Source organism: Chlorocebus sabaeus, chromosome 23 (assembly GCF_047675955.1).
Source record: "Chlorocebus sabaeus isolate Y175 chromosome 23, mChlSab1.0.hap1, whole genome shotgun sequence".
Taxonomy (NCBI): Eukaryota; Metazoa; Chordata; class Mammalia; order Primates; family Cercopithecidae; genus Chlorocebus; species Chlorocebus sabaeus.
The window spans coordinates 55,383,061-55,402,262 of NC_132926.1; the positions used below are offsets into that span (position 1 = coordinate 55,383,061).

At 45.3% G+C, this 19,202-nt stretch overlaps 1 protein-coding gene across 1 annotated transcript in view; it reads left to right on the forward strand.

The window, feature by feature from the left end:
• Positions 1–1,345: 1,345 nt before the first annotated feature.
• The window catches only part of ALDH7A1 (aldehyde dehydrogenase 7 family member A1), a 50,395-nt gene continuing 32,538 nt past the window's right edge, over positions 1,346–19,202 (forward strand). The window contains exons 1-5 of the mRNA XM_073010717.1: positions 1,346–1,591; positions 2,868–2,921; positions 3,543–3,608; positions 13,345–13,425; positions 15,006–15,129. Of these exons, the coding sequence (XP_072866818.1) occupies positions 1,400–1,591; positions 2,868–2,921; positions 3,543–3,608; positions 13,345–13,425; positions 15,006–15,129 (517 nt within the window). The 5' untranslated portion in view covers positions 1,346–1,399. The remainder of the gene's footprint in view (positions 1,592–2,867; positions 2,922–3,542; positions 3,609–13,344; positions 13,426–15,005; positions 15,130–19,202) is intronic.

Here is a 19,202-nt window from a genome sequence, read left to right on the forward strand (position 1 = left end):
AACTCATGTTCAAATAATGCCAATTGAGATATTAGTATTTCCGTCTTATAGGGTCGGCCCAGTTATTGTGAAATGAGATGGGGCATGCATGAGTGAAAGGATAGTGTAGGAAGACAGAAGAAATGGAGAATGAAGGAAATTGATCAAAACTGTCTTTATTCTTTAAAAGTAAGAGCCGGGCGCGGTGGCTCATACCTGTAATCCCAACACTTTAGGAGGCTGAGGCGGGTGGATCACGAGGTCAGGAGTTCGAGACCAGTCTAGCCAACATAGTGAAATCCCCTCAATACTCAAAGTACAAAAAATTGGCCAAGTGTGGTAGTGGGCGCCTGAAATCCCAGCTATGCAGGAGGCTGAGGCAGGAGAATCGCGTGAACCCAGAAGGTGGAGGTGGCAGTGAGCTGAGATTGAGCCATTGGACTCCAGCCCCAGCGACAGTGCAAGACTCCCTCTAAAAAAAAAAAAAAAAAAAAAAAAAAGCAAGAATAGAACGGATGCAGTGGCTCACACCTGTAATCCCAGGACTTTGAGAGACTGAGGTGGGCAGATCAGAGGTCAGGAGTTCCAGACCAGTCTGGCTAACATGGTGAAACCCCGTTTCTACTAAAAATACAAAAAAATTAGCTGGGTGTGGTGGCACACACCTGTAATCGCAGCTACTCGGGAGGCTGAGGCAGGAGAATCCGCTTGAACCCGGGAGGCGGAGGTTGCAGTGAGCCGAGATCGCGCCATTGCACTCTAGTTCGGGCAACAAGATCGAAACTCCGTCTCCAAAAAAACAAAATAAATAAATAAATGAAAAATAAAGTAAGAATATACCTAGGCAGGGTATTTATAGAGGAAATGCAACAATCTAATATTTATCATTAATTACAAATCTTTAATTTGTAATTTCCCAAAACAGTGAAAACAAACAACCCTTCCCCCGCCCCTCAATACAAACCCTCCCTTGGCTACTCCAGGGACCAGAGGCATCGCCATCGCTAAGGAGCTGGTTAGGAATGTCGGCTCTCCGACCGTAGCCCAGACTTACTGAATCAGAATGAGCATTTACCACGACCACCAGGTAACTTCATGCATTTTACAGTTTCAGAACCCCTGCTATAGCCTGCTGTACTTCAGCGCCAATATTTTGCTGAAAAGAATTCCTAGCTGGAGCCGTGGCTCCCGGAGTCTTTCACCAGATGGCAGCAGCCCACTCCTCCCCATGGCACTCCCATTGTTCCAGGCAGGATTCAGCCGCAGGCATCTCCGGAAGACTAGAGGCCGACGGGGCGGTGGCGGGGTCGTACCCTGTGGGAGGGATCGGGTCTGCCCAATGGGTTCTCTCGGGCGGGGGGCGGGGCTCTACTTCAGCAACTCTACCGGCCTTAGGCTCCTTCCGAATTCTGAGCTCAGTATGTGGCGCCTACCCCGCGCGCTGTGTGTGCACGCTGCAAAGACCAGCAAGCTCCCCGGACCTTGGAGCAGGCCTGCCGCCTTCATGTCCACTCTCCTCATCAGTCAACCCCAGTATGCGTGGCTGAAAGAGCTGGGGCTCCGCGAGGAAAACGAGGGCGTGTATAATGGAAGCTGGGGAGGCCGGGGAGAGGTATGCGGGCGCTTAAGAAATCTCTGCAGCCGCCGGGGTTCGCTCGAGGAGGCCGGGCGGGCACTGACCTACCGAGTCCCCGCTGGCGTTGGAGGAGGTAGTACAGAGTGGGAGATTTTGAAACTCCACAGTAAAAGTTTTCTCGTGTAGGGTGCCTTTAAAATGAAAACTTAGATTTTAGGTCCTTGTGTCCTATGCAGAACCGAAGTCATTTTGGAGCTGTAGGGGGCTAAACTTCCCGCTCATATTTAAAACCTTGTGGTCTTGGATCTGTAGTGAGAAATATGGCACATTGAGGGGTGCAACTGATCTTAATTTAGAGCTTAACTTTGGCTCTTCACCTGTGACATGCACCGCAAGTAACGTTCTTCAGTGTAGTTTAAAGTTATCCTTCTTCCTGAATTCCTTGGGAGTTTGCAAGCTCGGACTTGCTGAAATCCTGCCATGTTTTACATTGGGTTGTGAACTCCTTTGAGGACTGGGTTTTCAGCATTTCTCCGTTGCCCAGGGCTTAACACCGCGCCTGATGCCCGTTACTGCTCAATACAACGTTTTATAGAATACAAAGGAAAGGTAAGGTTATTATCGCCCAGATTTTTTTAAAAAGAAAATTTTTTATAAGAAGATGTTATACAACAGTTAAACTTTGTTGGACGTTGTATATTATATAATGAACCTGCCTTGGTAAAGGGAACACTTCTTCCTTTTGGTTATTAGTGGCTGTAGGAGATACAGATAATTTTAATTGCTCCTCAAACCTCAGTGTTTAATCTTGATTTCCATGTGATATCTGATCAGTAGGCCTTTTTAGCTGTGCCTTGATTTTCCCTTTCATTGTTGACCTGAGACCTCTCCAACTGGTGTGGACCCAGGCCTTTCCCATGGTTTTCCCACCTTGGCCATTTCATCTCTGAGCAGAGATGACTTGTCACTAGTAAGGGAGAGAAGGAATAACTAAAACTAGTCAGTTTGGGCTGTTATTAATGGAAAAAGAGGCAAAATAACTGGTTACATTAAAGCTTTTGTTTATACACCTAATATTGAGATGTCAGGGGAGAGTTTTGCAGTAAAGGTAGTTTCTAATGTTTAAGTCAGAAATGAAAGACAACCTCTGTAGAGTGGTTTATGTGTAACAGAAGTTAACCTAAGGTTTTTGAGTTTGGATATTATATCATTTTTTCCTCTCTTGTTTTTCTTTCCCCTGAAGTTTGGTCTATTCCCTTACTTCAGAAGGGATTACGTTTTCTATACATGATCATCATCCTTTTGTTTTAAGGTTATTACGACCTATTGCCCTGCTAACAATGAGCCAATAGCAAGAGTCCGACAGGTAAGTGCGTGTGTGTGTGTGTGTGTGTGTGTGTGTGTGTGTAATTCAAATTACACACAAAGAGTTTGTGCAGGCTTTCTTTAGAGGCAGAAGCCAGTTAGGTAGGTGAAGAATAATACAAAATCACAAATGCAGAGAATAATGTGTTTATTTTTCTTTTGACATTTAGGACTGTCTGGGGGAGACTGTCCTCCCTTGGGTGGGGGCGTGAAAAGGAAAGAACCATAGAAAAGGTGAAGCATAGAAAGACTAGGCAGAGGGCCATTTAAGACAGTGCTTCTGAAGTACCTGAGGATTTTGTTAGAATGAAGCTTCTGATTTCTGAAGTTTGGGTTGGAGCTCAAGGTTCTGCATTTCTAATATGCCTCACATGTTGTTCTCAGATGAAGCTGACAGATTTGCTTTGAAAAGCAAGGTTTTAAAGCATAGCTGGATTCCAACCTGTTTTACCGGGTTCTAGCTAGTTTTGGGGAGTGTAGACTGTGGGAATCTTTCTCAGCCATAAGTGTTAGGGAACCCTAGAGATTTTCCAATTCTCTTCTGAAAATATTTGTGTGTTCTAGAAGATCGTCATCACTTTTCTTTATTTCCCCCTCTCTGTCCCTCTACTTCTTAATTTAGGCCAGTGTGGCAGACTATGAAGAAACTGTAAAGAAAGCAAAAGAAGCATGGAAAATCTGGGCAGATGTAAGTATGACCTTTGTTTCTAGAATTCAGAAGAGGTCACTTTGCCTATTGTAAGCAATGAGATACATAAACATCTGATAAGCAGGTCAGTGCTGCCTTGTTAAAATGTGAGCTCCTTGGGGGCTGTGATACTGTACTAGGGCTCCTGCTGTCTTGGTAACACCTCTGCCATATTTCTAGGGTAGTGCCTTTTCTGTACTTGCCATTCATTGAATGGATAAATTTAAATGAATTAAAACTTTGTGCTGGTATAGTATAAACTTGAGCTGTGAACACTATTCTTCACTGAAATTAGTTGAATTTATAATTAAATAGAAAATGAATAGAAGACCTATGCTAGATATATTCATTTGCTCCTCCTCTTACCCCCTGCCAGATTTGTCTGGGAGTATCTCAGCAATAGGTCAGCATTCCTGGTTTAAAGAACAGCAGCAGACTGGACCTGGTGGCTGACACCTGTAATCCCAGCACTTTAGGAGGCTGAGGCAGGTGGATCATCTGAGGTCAGGAGTTTGAGACCAGCCTGGCCAACGTGGTGAAACCCTGTCTCTAGTAAAAATACAAAAATTAGCCGAACATGGTGGCACGTGTAATCCAGTCTACTCGGGAGGCTGAGGCAGTAGAGTTGCTTGAGCTTGGGAGGCGGAGGCTGCAGTGAACCAAGATAGCACCACTACACTCCATCCAGCCTGGGCGACAGAGTGAGACTCCGTCTCAAAAAAAAAGGGAAAAAAAGAGCAGTGGCAGCATCCCTTTCTTAGGGCCAGAAGCTCATATTCCTTGACTGTCTAATGAGGCTGTGAGGCAGAGTCAGCCTCCTTGGTCTCTGAGTCTCCACCATTGGTTAAATGAGCAAATTTAGGAACTGTGACTGGTGCTGGGCTGGCCACACTGACTTGTCACTAGGTGGGGGCTAGGCTGCTGAGAAGGGGAGAGTAAAGGCAAACCGAACCAGGATAGCCTGATTTCCCAACCTTCCCACTACCCCCATCCTCAGTGTGCTTTGTCTTGTAAAAAGAAAAGACTGAGGGTGCCTGCCTTCTGGGAGGGTTAAATGAGTTAATCATTTGAAGTGTTTACTGGAGAACCTGGCACAGGAAAAGCCTCCATACATTTGAGTTAAACCCTGTGCTGCCGGGTGAGGGACTGCTGAGCTGCAGTGTTTTCTCTGAGTCAATGATTGCAAGGGGGGTTGGGTGGGGTTGGGGTGGGTTGCAGAGTAGCAACCTGTACAGGAGAGCCCTGGGTTGGATGAAGCTTTTTTTTTTTTCTTTTTTCTTTTAATCAGCCAAGAGACGTCTTTGTGTAAAGCATGAAGCACATCTTTCCTCTACTTTAATTATGGATAGAAGTATGGCCTCGGGTTCCATTATACACAATCAAAAGTGTCTTTGGGCAGAAAAATACCACTTCCACAAGTAAACAGTGTGCTAGGTAAAGTTCACCCTACCTGGATAGAGAATAGTGTCCAAAACAGTATCCTTCATTGTTTTAAAAACTTACTTTTATTTATTTCTGATCATAAAAGTAATCAATATTCTTTTTCTTTTTTTTTTTTTTAAGAAAAGATTGATGCTGTAAATAAGATAAACAAATTTAGTCCCCTTACCCCAACCTCTGCAATGCAAAATGATTATTAGGTTTAGGTTTTGGTGCATTTCCTTCCAGTCTTCTATGTTTTATGTATTTATTTCATAGCTGTGATTATTGTACGTTCATATATACATGGCGTGTATACAATTTTGTGACCTGTGACCTGTGATGATTGTATTGCATACCATCCTAGAGTTACTGCTTTTTTTTTTTTTAAAGACAGGATCTGGCTCTGTCACCTAGGCTGGAGTGCAGTGAGTCAATCTCAGCTCACTGTGACCTCTGCTTTCTGGGCTCAGGGGATCCTCCCATCTCAGCCTCCCAAGTAGCTGGGATTACACGCACACACCACCATGCCTGGCTAATTTTTTTGCATTTTTTGTAGAGATGGGGTTTCACCATATTGCCTAGGGCGGTCTCGAACTCCTAAGTTCAAATGATCTGCCCTCTTTGGCCTCCCAAAGTGCTGGGATTACAGACGTGAACCACCATGCCCAGCTGCGTAATTTTTTTTAAATTGTTGTTTTCCTATATGTATATACTTTTTTCTTTTGAGATGGAGTCTTGCTCTGTCACTCAGGCTGGAGTGCAGTGGTGTGATCTCCGCTCACTGCAACCTCTGCCTTCCAGGTTCAAGTAATTTCCTGCCTCAGTCTCCCAAGTAGCTGAGACTACAGGTGTGCACCACCAGGCCTGGCTAATTTTTTTCTTAAATATGTTCTCCAACTTAAAACTTTTAAGTAAAAAGTAAGCTTTAATGTCGAAAATGCAAACTTGGGGAAGATAGAAAAGATCACACACAAGGCTGTCACTTCACACTTGGAAGGTTGCACAGCCGCTGGACAGAGGCGCTCCTCACTTCCCAGACAGGGCAGAAGCCAGACAGAGGTGCTCCTTACTTCCCAGATGGGGCGGTGGGGCAGAGGCGCTCCTCACTTCCCAGATGGTGGGGCGGCGGGGCAGAGGTGCTCCTCACTTGGCCAGACGGTGGGAAGCCGGGCAGAGGTGCTCCTCACTTCCCAGACAGTTGGGCAGCTGGGCAGAGGCGCTCCTCACATCCCAGACAGGTGGGCAGCTGGGCAGAGGCGCTCCTCACTTCCCAGACAGGTGGGCAGCTGGGCAGAGGCGCTCCTCACTTTCCAGACCCTGGGATGGCCCGGCAGTGGTGCTCCTCACATCCCAGATGGGGCGGCGGCTGGGCAGAGGCGCTCCTCACTTTCCAGAGTGGGTGGCAGGCCGGGCTAATTTTTGTATTTTTAGTAGAGATGGTTTCACCATGCTGGCCAGGTTGGTCTCGAACTCCTGACCTCGTGATCCACCTGCCTTGGCCTCCCAAAGTGTTTGGATTATAGGCGTCAGCCACTGCACCTGGCCTTCTTATATATTTATACTTAAAAAAAAAAAAAAATAGACCAGGCACGGTAGCTCACGCTTGTAATCCCGACACTCTGGAAGGCCAAGGTGGGTGGATCACCTGAGGTTGGGAGTTCGAGACCAGCCTGACCAACATGGAGAAACCCTGTCTACACTAAAAAATACAAAATTTGCCAGGCGTGGTGGTGTGCGCCTGTAATCCCAGCTACTCGGGAGGCTGAGGCAGGAGAATCACTTGAACCTGTGAGGTGGAGGTTACCGTGAGCTGAGATCGAGCCATTGCACTCCAGCCTGGGCAACAAGAGCAAAACTCCCTCTCAAAGAAAAAAAAAAATTAATGGACTTTTATTTTTTATTTTTTATTTTTTTTTATTTATTTTTTTTTCCTGAGACGGAGTCTCGCTCTGTCGCCCAGGCTGGAGTGCAGTGACCGGATCTCAGCTCACTGCAAGCTCCGCCTCCTGGGTTCCCGCCATTCTCCTGCCTCAGCCTCCCGAGTAGCTGGGACTACAGGCAGCTGGGACTACAGGCGCCGCCACCTCGCCCGGCTATTTTTTTGTATTTTTTAGTAGAGACGGGGTTTCACCGTGTTAGCCAGGATGGTCTCGATCTCCTGACCTCGTGATCCACCCGTCTCGGCCTCCCAAAGTGCTGGGATTACAGGCTTGAGCCACCGCGCCCGGCCAATGGACTTTTATTTTTTAGAGCCGTTTTAAGTTTACAGAAAAACAAGTAGAAAGTACAGAATTTCCATTACTCCCTCATTTCTCTTCCCAAGTTTCCTTTTTTTTTTTTTAAGACAGAGTCTCACTCTGTCACCCAGGCTAGTGTACAGTGGCATGTTCACAGCTTGTGGCTCACTGCAGCTTCGACCTCCTGGGCTCAAGCAATCCTCCTACCTCAGCCTCCTTAGTAACTAGGATTACAGGCATGTTCCTCCACACCTGGCTAATTTTTGTATTTTTTGTAGAGATGAGGTTTTGCTCTGTTGCCTAGGCTGGTCTCAAACTCCTGGGCTCAAGCAGTTTGCCCACCTCAACCTCCCAAAGTGCTGGGATTACAGGCATGAGCCACCAGGCCTGGCCATTTCCCCTATTATTAACGTTTTGCATTAGTATGTCATATTTTGTTACAACTGATGAGTGATTGTTGATGTGTTATTATTAACTAAAGTACACAATTTACATGAGGGTTCACTCTTTGCATAGACTGTTTTGAATGCTAGTGCAACTTAACATGTTGTCTTCTGACTAGAAGCGTCTATTGTATGTGTCTATTTATCCAGGGTAAATACAAACACATTTGAAAAAGAAAAAAAGAGTTTATATGAATTCAGGATCTTGTCTTTTCCTGAACTGTTTTTTTTTTCTTTTTTTCTTTTTTTTTGAGACTGAGTCTTACTCTTTTGCCCAGGCTGGAGTGCAGTGGCATGATCTTGGCTCACTGCAACCTCCACCTCTTAGACTCAAGCAATTCTGCTTCATCTTCCTGAGTAGCTGGAACTACAGGCATGAGCCATTGCAAAAACATTTTTTTTGTGTGTTTTTTAGTAGAGAACAGGGTTTCACCATGTTGGCCAGGATGGTCTTGAACTCCTGACCTCAAGTGATCTGCCCGCCTCTGCCTCGCAAAGTGCTGGGATTGCAGGCATGAGCCACCGCACCTGGAATGGACTGGTTTTTAAATCTATCTTTGCCCTAGGGAGTGCCAGCTGACATTATGATCTTTCTTAAATATTGGGCTGTACTTTTTTTGGTTGCTATTTTCACATTCAGGATCTTATCTGGCAGTCAAGTCTTGCTCACCATGCCAGCCTCTGCACCTAATATCCTTTCTCATACTTCTGGTGCTTTTTAGACCTCCCAATAAATACAATGGGGGTGCTAAGTGAGAACAGGTTGCTTTACTGGGTAATAGTAGAGTCCGTTGGGGATCCTACTTGTTTGATTTTGAGTTAAGCAATTGAGTTCAAGGTTTAGCAAAGAGGCAGAGTTTTTCCTAACTGTGCTCTGGGGCGTCTGCCAATAGGTCAGGGACTTAGAGAGGCTCAGTAAGAACAGACCAAAGCTTGACCCCCTTCTCGTCACGGAAGCTTTCCTGTCTTGATCCTCCCTCACATGAGGCTTCTCTGCTTGGCCCTCGTCTGTTTAGCTGGCCTTGACTGTGTTAGGACAAACCACTGTTTCATGTAGTTCATTTGAGTTAATTCTAGAATTTTTCTTTTTCTTTTCTTTTCTTTTTTTTTTTTTTCAGACAGAGTTTTGTTCTTGTTGCCCAGGCTGGAGTGCAATGGCGCCATCTTGGCTCACTGCAACCCCCGCCTCCCCCGTTCAAGCAATTCTCCTACCTCAGCCTCCCAAGTAGCTGGGATTACAGGTGCCCGCCACCAATTTTAAAAATATATTTAGTAGAGATGGGGTTTCCCCATGTCGGCCAGGCTGGTTTCGAACTCCTGACCTCAAGTGATCCACCCGCCTCGGACTCCCAAAGTGCTAGGATTACAGGCATGAGCCACTGCATCTGGCTAATCCTAGAAGTTTTCAAAGGGAACATTTTTCTTTAAGGGAAATGGAAACAAAGTGAAACATATGGAAAGGTAGTTTATAGAAATTGATTTCTTTCTAAGGAATATACCTGCTGCTTTCTTCTATGAGCCAGTTTCAGCACAGAATGGGGCCCATTTCTGCCCTCTGCATCCCCATGTGTCCTCATTTTCCCTCTCATCTCTGGTGAGAAAGAGTGGAGTCTTACTCTGTCACCCAGGCTGGAGTGCAGTGGTGTGATCTCAGCACACTGCAACCTCTGCCTCCTGGGTTCAAGTGATTCTCCTGCCTCAGCCTCCTGAGAACCTGGGATTACGGGCACCATATGTGGCTAATTTTTGTGTTTACAGGGGCTCACCATGTTGGCTAAGCTGGTCTTGAACTCCTGATCTCAAATGATCCACCTGCCTCGGCCTCCCAAAGTGCTGGGAATAGAGGTGTGAACCACCATCCCCAGCCATAATTTTCCAAAACCACTTTCTCTTGCTTTTTAGCCTTTGTGTATGCTCTGTACCCCTCTATCCCCATGCTTTTCCTCTACTTTGCCTACCTCTTCACAACATCTGGCATGTTTTAGGTCTTAGCCCTAAACTCTAAACTTGTAAAAAGCCTACTTCAGATTGCTCCAGTTGTGAAATCTAGCTCCCCTTTCGTGGCATTTGCCACATTAGATTGTACTTGCCTGTTTCTTGCCTTTATCATCCCCATGGACTGTCAACTCTATAGAGAGCAAGAATTGTAACTGCCTCATTTGCAGTAGAGTATCCAGGGATTAGCACAGTATCTGGCACATAGAACATGTGCAATGATTATTTGTTGACTGACTGACTGAATAAAATGTGTCCAGAATGGGAGGTAAAAGGCCATGTATACTGGCCATTCTGAGTTGAAATTAACCAACTTAACTAAACGTATAAATGTGCTTACTAAATTCAATTGAAACATCATTAAACCCACACCATGTGCTAGGAAATGTATAGGTTGTATGCTGATTGATTTAATGCTACAGGTTTTGTTTCCTGTTTCCAAAAGTGTGCATAGATTGTGAAAATGACAGACATTGCAAACATATAAATTGTGGATGAAAATCTGTTATTATTTCACTCACCAGAAAAAACCATTGTGAACAGTTTGGTATATGTTCCTCCAAATTTAAGCAAAAGTTTAGTTACCATAAGTGTTTTCTTGTTTTCTATTATCCTATCATAGCTTTTCAATGTTTTCCCATAAAAATTGACCTTATTTTATCACTGTTCCATAATTAACCAATCATGTGCTGATGGACAGTTGGATGGTTTTATTTTTTTCTTTACTAGAAACAGCACTGCAATGAATATCATTGTACCTATACTTTTGCATACTTATGTATAAGCTCAGTTTCTGTAGGCTGAACTGCTTAGTTAAAGGGTAGGAATGTCATGCCTGTAATCCCAGCACTTTGGGAGACCGAGGCGGGCGGATTACTTGAGATCAGGAGTTCGAGACCAGCCTGACCAACAATGGTGAAACCCCATCTCTGCTAAAAATACAAAAAATTAGCTGGGCGTGGTGGCAGGCGCCTGTAATCCCAGCTACTTGGGAGGCTGAGGCAGGAGAATCGCTTGAACCCAAGAGGCGGAGGTTGCAGTGAGCCGAGATTGTGCCACTGCGCTCAAGCCTGGGTGCAACAGAGCGAGACCCCATCTCAAAAAAAAAAATTAATAAATAAAACAAAGGATAGGAATGTTTTAAATGTTAATAGATTGCAAAGTGACCATCCAGAAAAGCTGTGCTAAGACATGATAATACACTTGGGGAGAAGAGAGAGCAAGGAAAAGCCTTGAGCTCACAGTCAAGCTCTGTGAGGCAAGTGTGAGCAGTACTGTGATTAGGCGCAGTGGGAGTTAGGGGGAGGGTGTGATTGGCCTCTGCCTGGGGGAAGGTTTCATGGAGGGGAGTGTTTGTTTTACCTGTACTTTATTTTTTTATTTTTATTTTTGAGATGGAATTTCACTCTTGTCATCCAGGCTGGAGTGCAGTGGTGGGATCTCAGCTCCTCCCTGCAACCTCCCCCTCCTGGGTTCAAGTGATTCTCCTGTTTCAGCCTCCCGAGTAGCTGGGATTACAGGCACCTGCCACCATACCCGGCTGATTTTTGCATTTTTAGTAAAGATGGGGTTTCACCATGTTGGCCAGGCTCATCTTGAACTCCTGACCCCAAGTGATCCACCTGCCTTGGCCTCTCAAAGTGCTGGGATTACAGATGTGAGCCACCACATCCAGCCTTAGCTGTACTTTGAAGGAGAGGCAGAATTGGGAAGAACTTGATGGGAGAGAGGGAGTAATGGTCACAGTTGGAAAAATTGTGTCTCATTCATGAATCACATCTCAAACTTTATGACATAAGCTGTGCTCTTTACCCCCAAAACCTGATGTTTCCCTTCAAGTCTTCTTCATCCCAGTAATTATACTTCCATCTACCTAGCTATTGAAGCTAGAAACCTGGAAGTCATCCTGAGTTCTTTTATGCTCTTCATTTCCTGCATCTGTGTGTCCTTTCAATTCTACTCCCAAAATAGACCCTGAATCCACTTGTTGTTCCCCTTGTTACCACTGCAATCTTTTTTTTTTTTTTTTGGAATGGAGTCTCGCTCTGTCGCCCAGGCTGGAGTGCAGTGGTGTGATCTCAGCTCACCGCAAGCTCCGCCTCCCAGGTTCACACCATTCTCCTGCCTCAGCCTTCCGAGTAGCTGGGACTACAGGTGCCCGCCACCATGCCCAGCTAATTTTTTGCATTTTTAGTAGAGATGGGGTTTCACCGTGTTAGCCAGAATGGCTTCCATCTCCTGACCTTGTGATCCGCCTGCCTCAGCCTCCCGAAGTGCTGGGTGTATAGGCATGAGCCACTGTGCCCGGCTACCACTGCAATCTTAAGACTAAGTCTCTGTAATCTTTTTTTTTTTTTTTTTTGAGACAGAGTCTTGCTCTTGTTGCCCAGGCTGGAGTGCAGTGGCATGAACATGATCTCGGTTCACTGCAGCCTCCGCCTCCTGGGTTCCAATGATTCTCCTGCCTCAGCCTCCCAAGTAGCTGGGATTACAGGTGCCCACCACCACATCTGGCTAATTTTTTGTATTTTTAGTGAGATGAGGTTTCACCATGTTGGCCAGGCTGGTCTTTATCTACTGACCTCAGATGATCCACCCACCTTGGCCTCCCGAAGCTGGGATTACAGGCGTGTGCCACCGCGCCTGGCCTATAATACAGTCTTAACTGAGCTCCCTGCTTCTACTCTTTTCCCCTTCAACATATCCTCTACTTGTCTGATAGCATATTAAAAATTAAAGCAAATCCTCTTATTCTGCATCTTAAAAGCCATTCAAGACTTCACATTGCACCTGGAGTAAGATTCTAACACGTTACAAGCTTCTGGCTTTAGACATACTGGCTTTCCCAATCAGCCCCTTTTATTTTCCATGGATCCCTCTTACATGTTTTTTTCTTACCCTGGGAAGAATATTCCTATGACTGACTTTTCCCATTCTTCAGGTTTCAGCTTCAGTATTACCTCCTTTGAGATTTTTCCTGCCAACCTTTTTTTTTTTTTTTTTTTTTGGAGATGGAGTCTCACTCTATTGCCAAGGCTGGAGGGCAATGGCGCAATCTCGGCTCATTGCAACCTCTGCCTCCAAGGTTCAAGCAATTCTCCCATCTCGGCCTCCCGAATAGCTGGGATGACAGGCGCACACTACCATGCCCAGATAATTTTTGTGTTTGTAGTAGAGACAGGGTTTCACCATGTTGGCCAGGCTGGTCTCGAACTCCTGACCTCGTGATCTGCCCCCCCCCCCCCCCCAGCCTTCCAAAGTGTTGGGATTACAGGTGTGAGCCACTGCACCCGGCCTCCTGCCAACCTTTTAGGTAAAGTAACTTACCCATTTCCCCTCCAATCTTGCTGTTTTTCTCTTCCTCAGCTTCCTTTTTATTTCCTTTGTCTTTATAACCCTGATGGCAATTTGTGGTTATTTGTTGCCTTTTCTTCTCCTCTGTGCCTTCCAGTAGGTATTTGCTCCAGGAATGCCTTGCTACTTATTTTAGCTTTAGTGTCTGGCCATATCACAGTCTTGATATGATCACAAGTCTTTGATATGATTGTACTTTGTTCTTTTACAGCACACATCCAATACTATGTTATAGACATGGATTTATGCTTTGAATCAGAAACAAAAATTGCATTCTTTTCTTAGATTCCTGCTCCAAAACGAGGAGAAATTGTAAGACAGATTGGCGATGCCTTGCGGGAGAAGATCCAAGTACTAGGAAGCTTGGTAAAGTATTTTTGTAGTATATACACAATTCTTTGAGTGGAGAATAAGGCTGTCATGCTTTTCTATATATAAGATTGTGAGGTTTTTTTTTTTTTTTTTTTTGAGATGGAGTCTCGCTCTGTCCCCCCCGGCTGGAGTGCAGTGGGCGATCTCGGCTCACTGCAAGCTCCGCCTCCCGGGTTCACGCCATTCTCCTGCCTCAGCCTCCCGAGTAGCTGGGACCACAGGCGCCCGCCACCGCGCCCGGCTAATTTTTTGTATTTTTAGTAGAGACGGGGTTTCACCGTGGTCTCGATCTCCTGACCTTGTGATCCACCCGCCTCAGCCTCCCAAAGTGCTGGGATTACAGGCGTGAGCCACCGCGCCCTGCTGATTGTGAGGTTTTATAAAATTTTTTTTGAGATGGAGTCTTGCTGTCACCCAGGCTGGAGAGCAGTGGTACAGTCTTGGCTTACTGCAGCCTCCGCCTCCTGTGTTCTAGCAATTTCCCTGCCTGAGCCTCCTGAGTAGCTGGGATTACAGGCTTGTTATACCACGGCTGGCTACGTTTTTGTATTTTTTTTTCTTTTTTTGAGATGGAGTCTTGCTCTGTCGCCCAGGCTGGAGTGCAGTGGCGCGATCTCGGCTCACTGCAAGCTTTGCCTCCCAGGTTCACACCATTCTCCTGCCTCAGCCTCCTGAGTAGCTGGGACTACAGGTGCCCACCACCACGCCTGGCTAATTTTTTTGTATTTTTAGTAGAGACGGGGTTTCACCATGTTAGCCAGGATGGTCTCGATCTCCTGACCTCGTGATTTGCCCGCCTCGGCCTCCCAAAGTGCTGGGGTTACAGGCGTGAGCCACCTCGCCCAGCAATTTTTTGTGTTTTTTAAGTAGAGATAGAGTTTCACCATGTTGGCTAGGCTGGTCTTGAACTCTTAACCTCAGGTGATCCCACCTGCCTCAGACTCTTGAAGTGCTGGGATTATAGGCATGGGCCACCACACTTGGGTAGGTGAGTTTTTAAGAAAAGTAGTTTATATTATATTTTATTTATTTATTATTTAATAATTTATTTATTTTCAAGATGGAGTCTTGCTCTTTCCAGATGGAGTCACCCAGGCTAGAGTGCAATGGCAGGATCTTGGCTCACTGCAACCTCCCCGTCTCCGGTTCAAGCGATTCTCCTGCCTCAGCCTCCCGAGTAGCTGGGATTACAGGTGTGGGCCGCCACGTATGGCTAATTTTTGTGTTTTTAGTAGAGACGCGGTTTCACCATGTTGGCCAGGCTGGTCTTGAACTCTGGACCTCAGGTGATCCGCCCGCCTTGGCCCCCCAAAGTGCTGGGATTACAGGCATGAGCCACTGTGCCCGGTTGTACTTTATGTATTTTAAAAATTCTTTCCTTAGAGGAAAGATTAACAAGGTAGACAGGAAAAAGTGAAGGCAATTCTTGTGTTTGAAAATTCTTTGGAAAATAAAACAGACTTTCTTCAGTTTATTACATTTACAAAATATGTTTTGCTTCCCCCTTTCTTTAATTTAATGTTTATAATGTGAATTCTGTTGGAAAAATTCTGCTTGTCGTTTTATATTTCTAGGTGTCTTTGGAGATGGGGAAAATCTTAGTGGAAGGTGTGGGTGAAGTTCAGGAGTATGTGGATATCTGTGACTATGCTGTTGGTTTATCACGGATGATTGGAGGACCTATCTTGCCTTCTGAAAGTAAGCAATGAAATTAGTTAAGCTGAGTTTTGTACTCTGATATACAGAGCTCCAAAAAAAAAAAATAAGTACTCTGGCTATGGACTGTGCAAAAGAGAAATTTCTTTCTTTTTTTTTTTTTTTGAGATGGAGTCTTGCTCCGTCGCCCAGGCTGGAGTGCAGTGGCGCCATCTCGGCTCACTGCAAGCTCTGCCTCCCGGGTCCACGCCATTCTCCTGCCTGAGCCTCCCGAGTAGCTGGGACCACAGGCGCCCGCCACCACGCCCGGCTAATGTTTTTGTAGAGACAGGGTTTTTAGTAGAGACAGGGTTTCACCATGTTAGCCAGGATGGTCTCGATCTCCTGACCTCATGATCCACCTGCCTCAACCTCCCAAAATGCTGGGATTATAGGCGTGAGCCACCACGCCTGGCCATAAGAGAAATTTAAAGTGACATAAATAGGTGAAAATAGCCTCAATCTTTCAAAGAAATGTAAATTAAAACATGAAAATGTTAGATCAAGAACCTTTTTATTTTAAAGATAAAACTTAATGTTGGCAAGTGCATGGTTAGACACTTTTAACTCATCTGTAAAATGATTTGGAAATATGCCCAAAGAGCTGTAACTTTAAAGAGCCCAGTTTTAAGAATCTAAGTAAATAATCTGAAGTGAGACAGAAGTTATGTGTAAAGAAGTTCATTGTGGCATCAATTAAAAACATTAGAAATGACCTAAATGTCGAATCATAAGGGGAAAAAATCTAAGCCAATTTTAGTGGACTATTAGCATGTACTAAAAATAATGTTTGTGAAGGTTGTCTTCCCCTAACCCGCACGTTTACAGGAAGGTTTTATTTACTTGTTTTTAAATTATACTAATGTTAATTTTTTTTGAAGAGGCGATAGATTCATATCAGAAAATTAGAAAGCAGTAAAAGGGTAAAGGATGAAAAGTTTCCCTCCTACCCCTGTGGCTAAGCCATAGTACCCCATGGAAGTAGTGAATGCTTTCAATTTCTTGTATGTCCTTTTTATATTTGTAGGATCTTGCTGTGTTCTTCAGGCTGGTCTCAAACTTCTGGCCTCAAGTGATCCTGCCCTTCAGCCTCTCCAGTAGTTGGGATTATAGGCGTAAGCCACCCTGCTAGGCCCTTGTGTATCTTTTTTAGAGCTTGTACAGCCAAATATATAGCAAACTATGCATTCTTTTTTTTTTGTTTTTTGAGACTGACTCTCGCTCTGTTGCCCAGGCTGGAGTGCAGTGGCGTGATCTCGGCTCACTGCAACCTCCGCTTCCCGGGTTCAAGCGATTTTCTGCCTCAGCCTCCCGAGTAGCTGGGATTACAGGCATGCACCACCACACCCAGCTAATTTTTATATTTTTGGTAGAGGTGGGTTTTCACCGTCTTGACTAGGCTGGTCTTGAACTCCTCACCTCATGATCCACACGACTCGGCCTCCCAAAGTGCTGGGATTACAGGCGTGAGCCACTGTGCCCGGCTGCAAACTATACATTCTCTTTTATACTTTTATATTCAATAATATATCTTGGAAATTGTTTTTTTGTTTTCTTTTTTTGAGACAAGATTTTACTGTCTTGCCCAGACCAGAATGTAGTGGCACGATCACAGTTCATTGCAGCCTTAACAACCGCGGGATCAGGCGATCCTCCCACCTCAGCCTCCTGAGTGGCTGGGACTATAGGTGCATGCCACCATACCTGACTTTTTTTTTTTTTCGGTAGAGGTGAGATTTGGCAATGTTGCCCAGGCTGGTCTCGAACTCCAGGGCTCAGGTGATCTGCCTGTCTCAGCCTCCCAAAGTGTTAGGATTATAGGTGTGAGCCACTGTGTCAGGCTGGAAATTGTTTTCATGTTAGTCTATTAAGGGGCTTCCTTCAGCTGTGTCTGCTGCTGTCTATTTTGATATAAAGAGACCATAATTTATTTAGTCAGCTCCCAAATGATGTATGTGTAGGATTGTTTTCAGTGTTTTGCTATTATAAGCTGTTCTGTAAGAACCAATCTTATACTCTGAGGTTATAACAACGAAGATAATAAGATGACAGCAAGAGTAAGAAAAAAAAAAACTGGACATGGTGGCTCACACCTGTAATCCCAGCACTTTGGGAGGCCGAGGCGGGCAGATCACCTGAGGTCAGGAGTTAGAGAGCATCCTGGCCAACACGGAGAAACCCCGTCTCTACTAAAAATACAAAATTAGCCAGGCGTGGTGGCGCATGCCTGTAATCCTGGCTACTATGGAGGCTGAGGCAGGAGAATCACTTGAACCCGGGAGGTAGAGGTTACCGTGAGCCAAGATCGTGCCATTGCACTCCAGCCTGGGCAACAAGAGCGAAACTCCATCTCAAAAAAAAAAAAAAAAAACAAAAAAAACCGCAGTTAAGAGTGTGTGCGATTTTTGATGTTTGCAATGTGGATGGAGCAAAACAGGTGACTGTATGTCTGTATTGGCAATGCTGGGATAGAAATGTATGCTAAAGTGGTAGCAGTGGTTATCTCTGTGGCAGAATTATTAGTAGTGGATTTTCTTCTATTTTTCTATATTTTCTAAATTTCCATGATGGTTATTAGGTTACATTTATAATCAGGAAATAAATATTTTTTTTTTTTTTTTTTTTTGAGACGGAGTCTTGCTCTGTCGCCCGGGCTGGAGTGCAGTGGCCGGATCTCAGCTCACTGCAAGCTCCGCCTCCCGGGTTTACGCCATTCTCCTGCCTCAGCCTCCCGAGTAGCGGGGACTACAGGCGCCCGCCACTTCGCCCGGCTAGTTTTTTGTGTTTTTAGTAGAGACGGGGTTTCACCGTGTTAGCCAGGATGGTCTCGATCTCCTGACCTCGTGATCCGTCCATCTCGGCCTCCCAAAGTGCTGGGATTACAGGCTTGAGCCACCGCGCCCGGCCCTTATAATGAGGAAATAAATATTTTTTAAAAAATCATATTTTTCTCTTTTTCTCCGAATATTAAGTAAATTCCCTTCTTGTAGAAAGAGTTGGGGGAGTCTTTTTAATATACAGTTAATGTCCTTAATTAGATATCTAGCAATGATTCCCATTATCCAATATTAATTTTATGTCATTGAACACTTTCAGGAGTTTTTTTCCAGCTAAAAAAAGTTAATAACAATGCAGTGAGGCCGGGCGCGGTGGCTCAAGCCTGTAATCTCAGCACTTTGGGAGGCCGAGACGGGCGGATCACGAGGTCAGGAGATCGAGACCATCCTGGCTAACACGGTGAAACCCCGTCTCTACTAAAAAATACAAAAAACTAGCGGGGCGAGGTGGCGGGCGCCTGTAGTCCCAGGTACTCGGGAGGCTGAGGCAGGAGAATGGCGTAAACCCAGGAGGCGGAGCTTGCAGTGAGCTGAGATCTGGCCACTGCACTCCAGCCTGGGCCACAAAGCGAGACTCCGTCTCAAAAAAAAAAAAAAAAAAATAACAATGCAGTGACTCACGCCTGTAATCCCAGCACTTTGGGAGGCAGAAGTGGGTGGATCTCTTGAGGTCGGGAGTTCAAGACCAGCCTGATCAACATGGAGAAACCCCATCTCTAATAAAAATACAGATTAGCTGGGCGTGGTGGCACATACCTGTAATCCCAGCTACTTGGGAGACTGAGGCAGGAGATTCGCTTGAACCTGGGAGGTGGAGGTTGCAGTGAGCCAAAATCACGCCATTGCTCTCCAACCTGGGCAACAGGAGGAAAACTCCGTTTCAGAAAAAGTTAATAAACCTCCAATTTGGGGACATGTACATGTGCAAGCAGGTAACTCCTTTGATTTATACCTACTATGATGCCTGCCTCACAATTAAAACATTGCTCAGTTGCTTGTACATTTTTGTTTGTTTATTTGAGATAGGATCTCTGTCACCCAGGCTGGAGTGCAGTGGTGTGATTGTGACCCCTTGCAGCCTGGACCTCCTGGACTCAAGCAATCTTTCCACCTCAGCCTCCTGAGTAGCTGGGATTACAGGCACACGCCACCAAGCCCAGCTAATTTTTAAATTTTTCTGGTTGAGACGAGGTCACACTATGTTGCCTAGGCTGGTCTAGAACTCCTTGGCTCGAATAA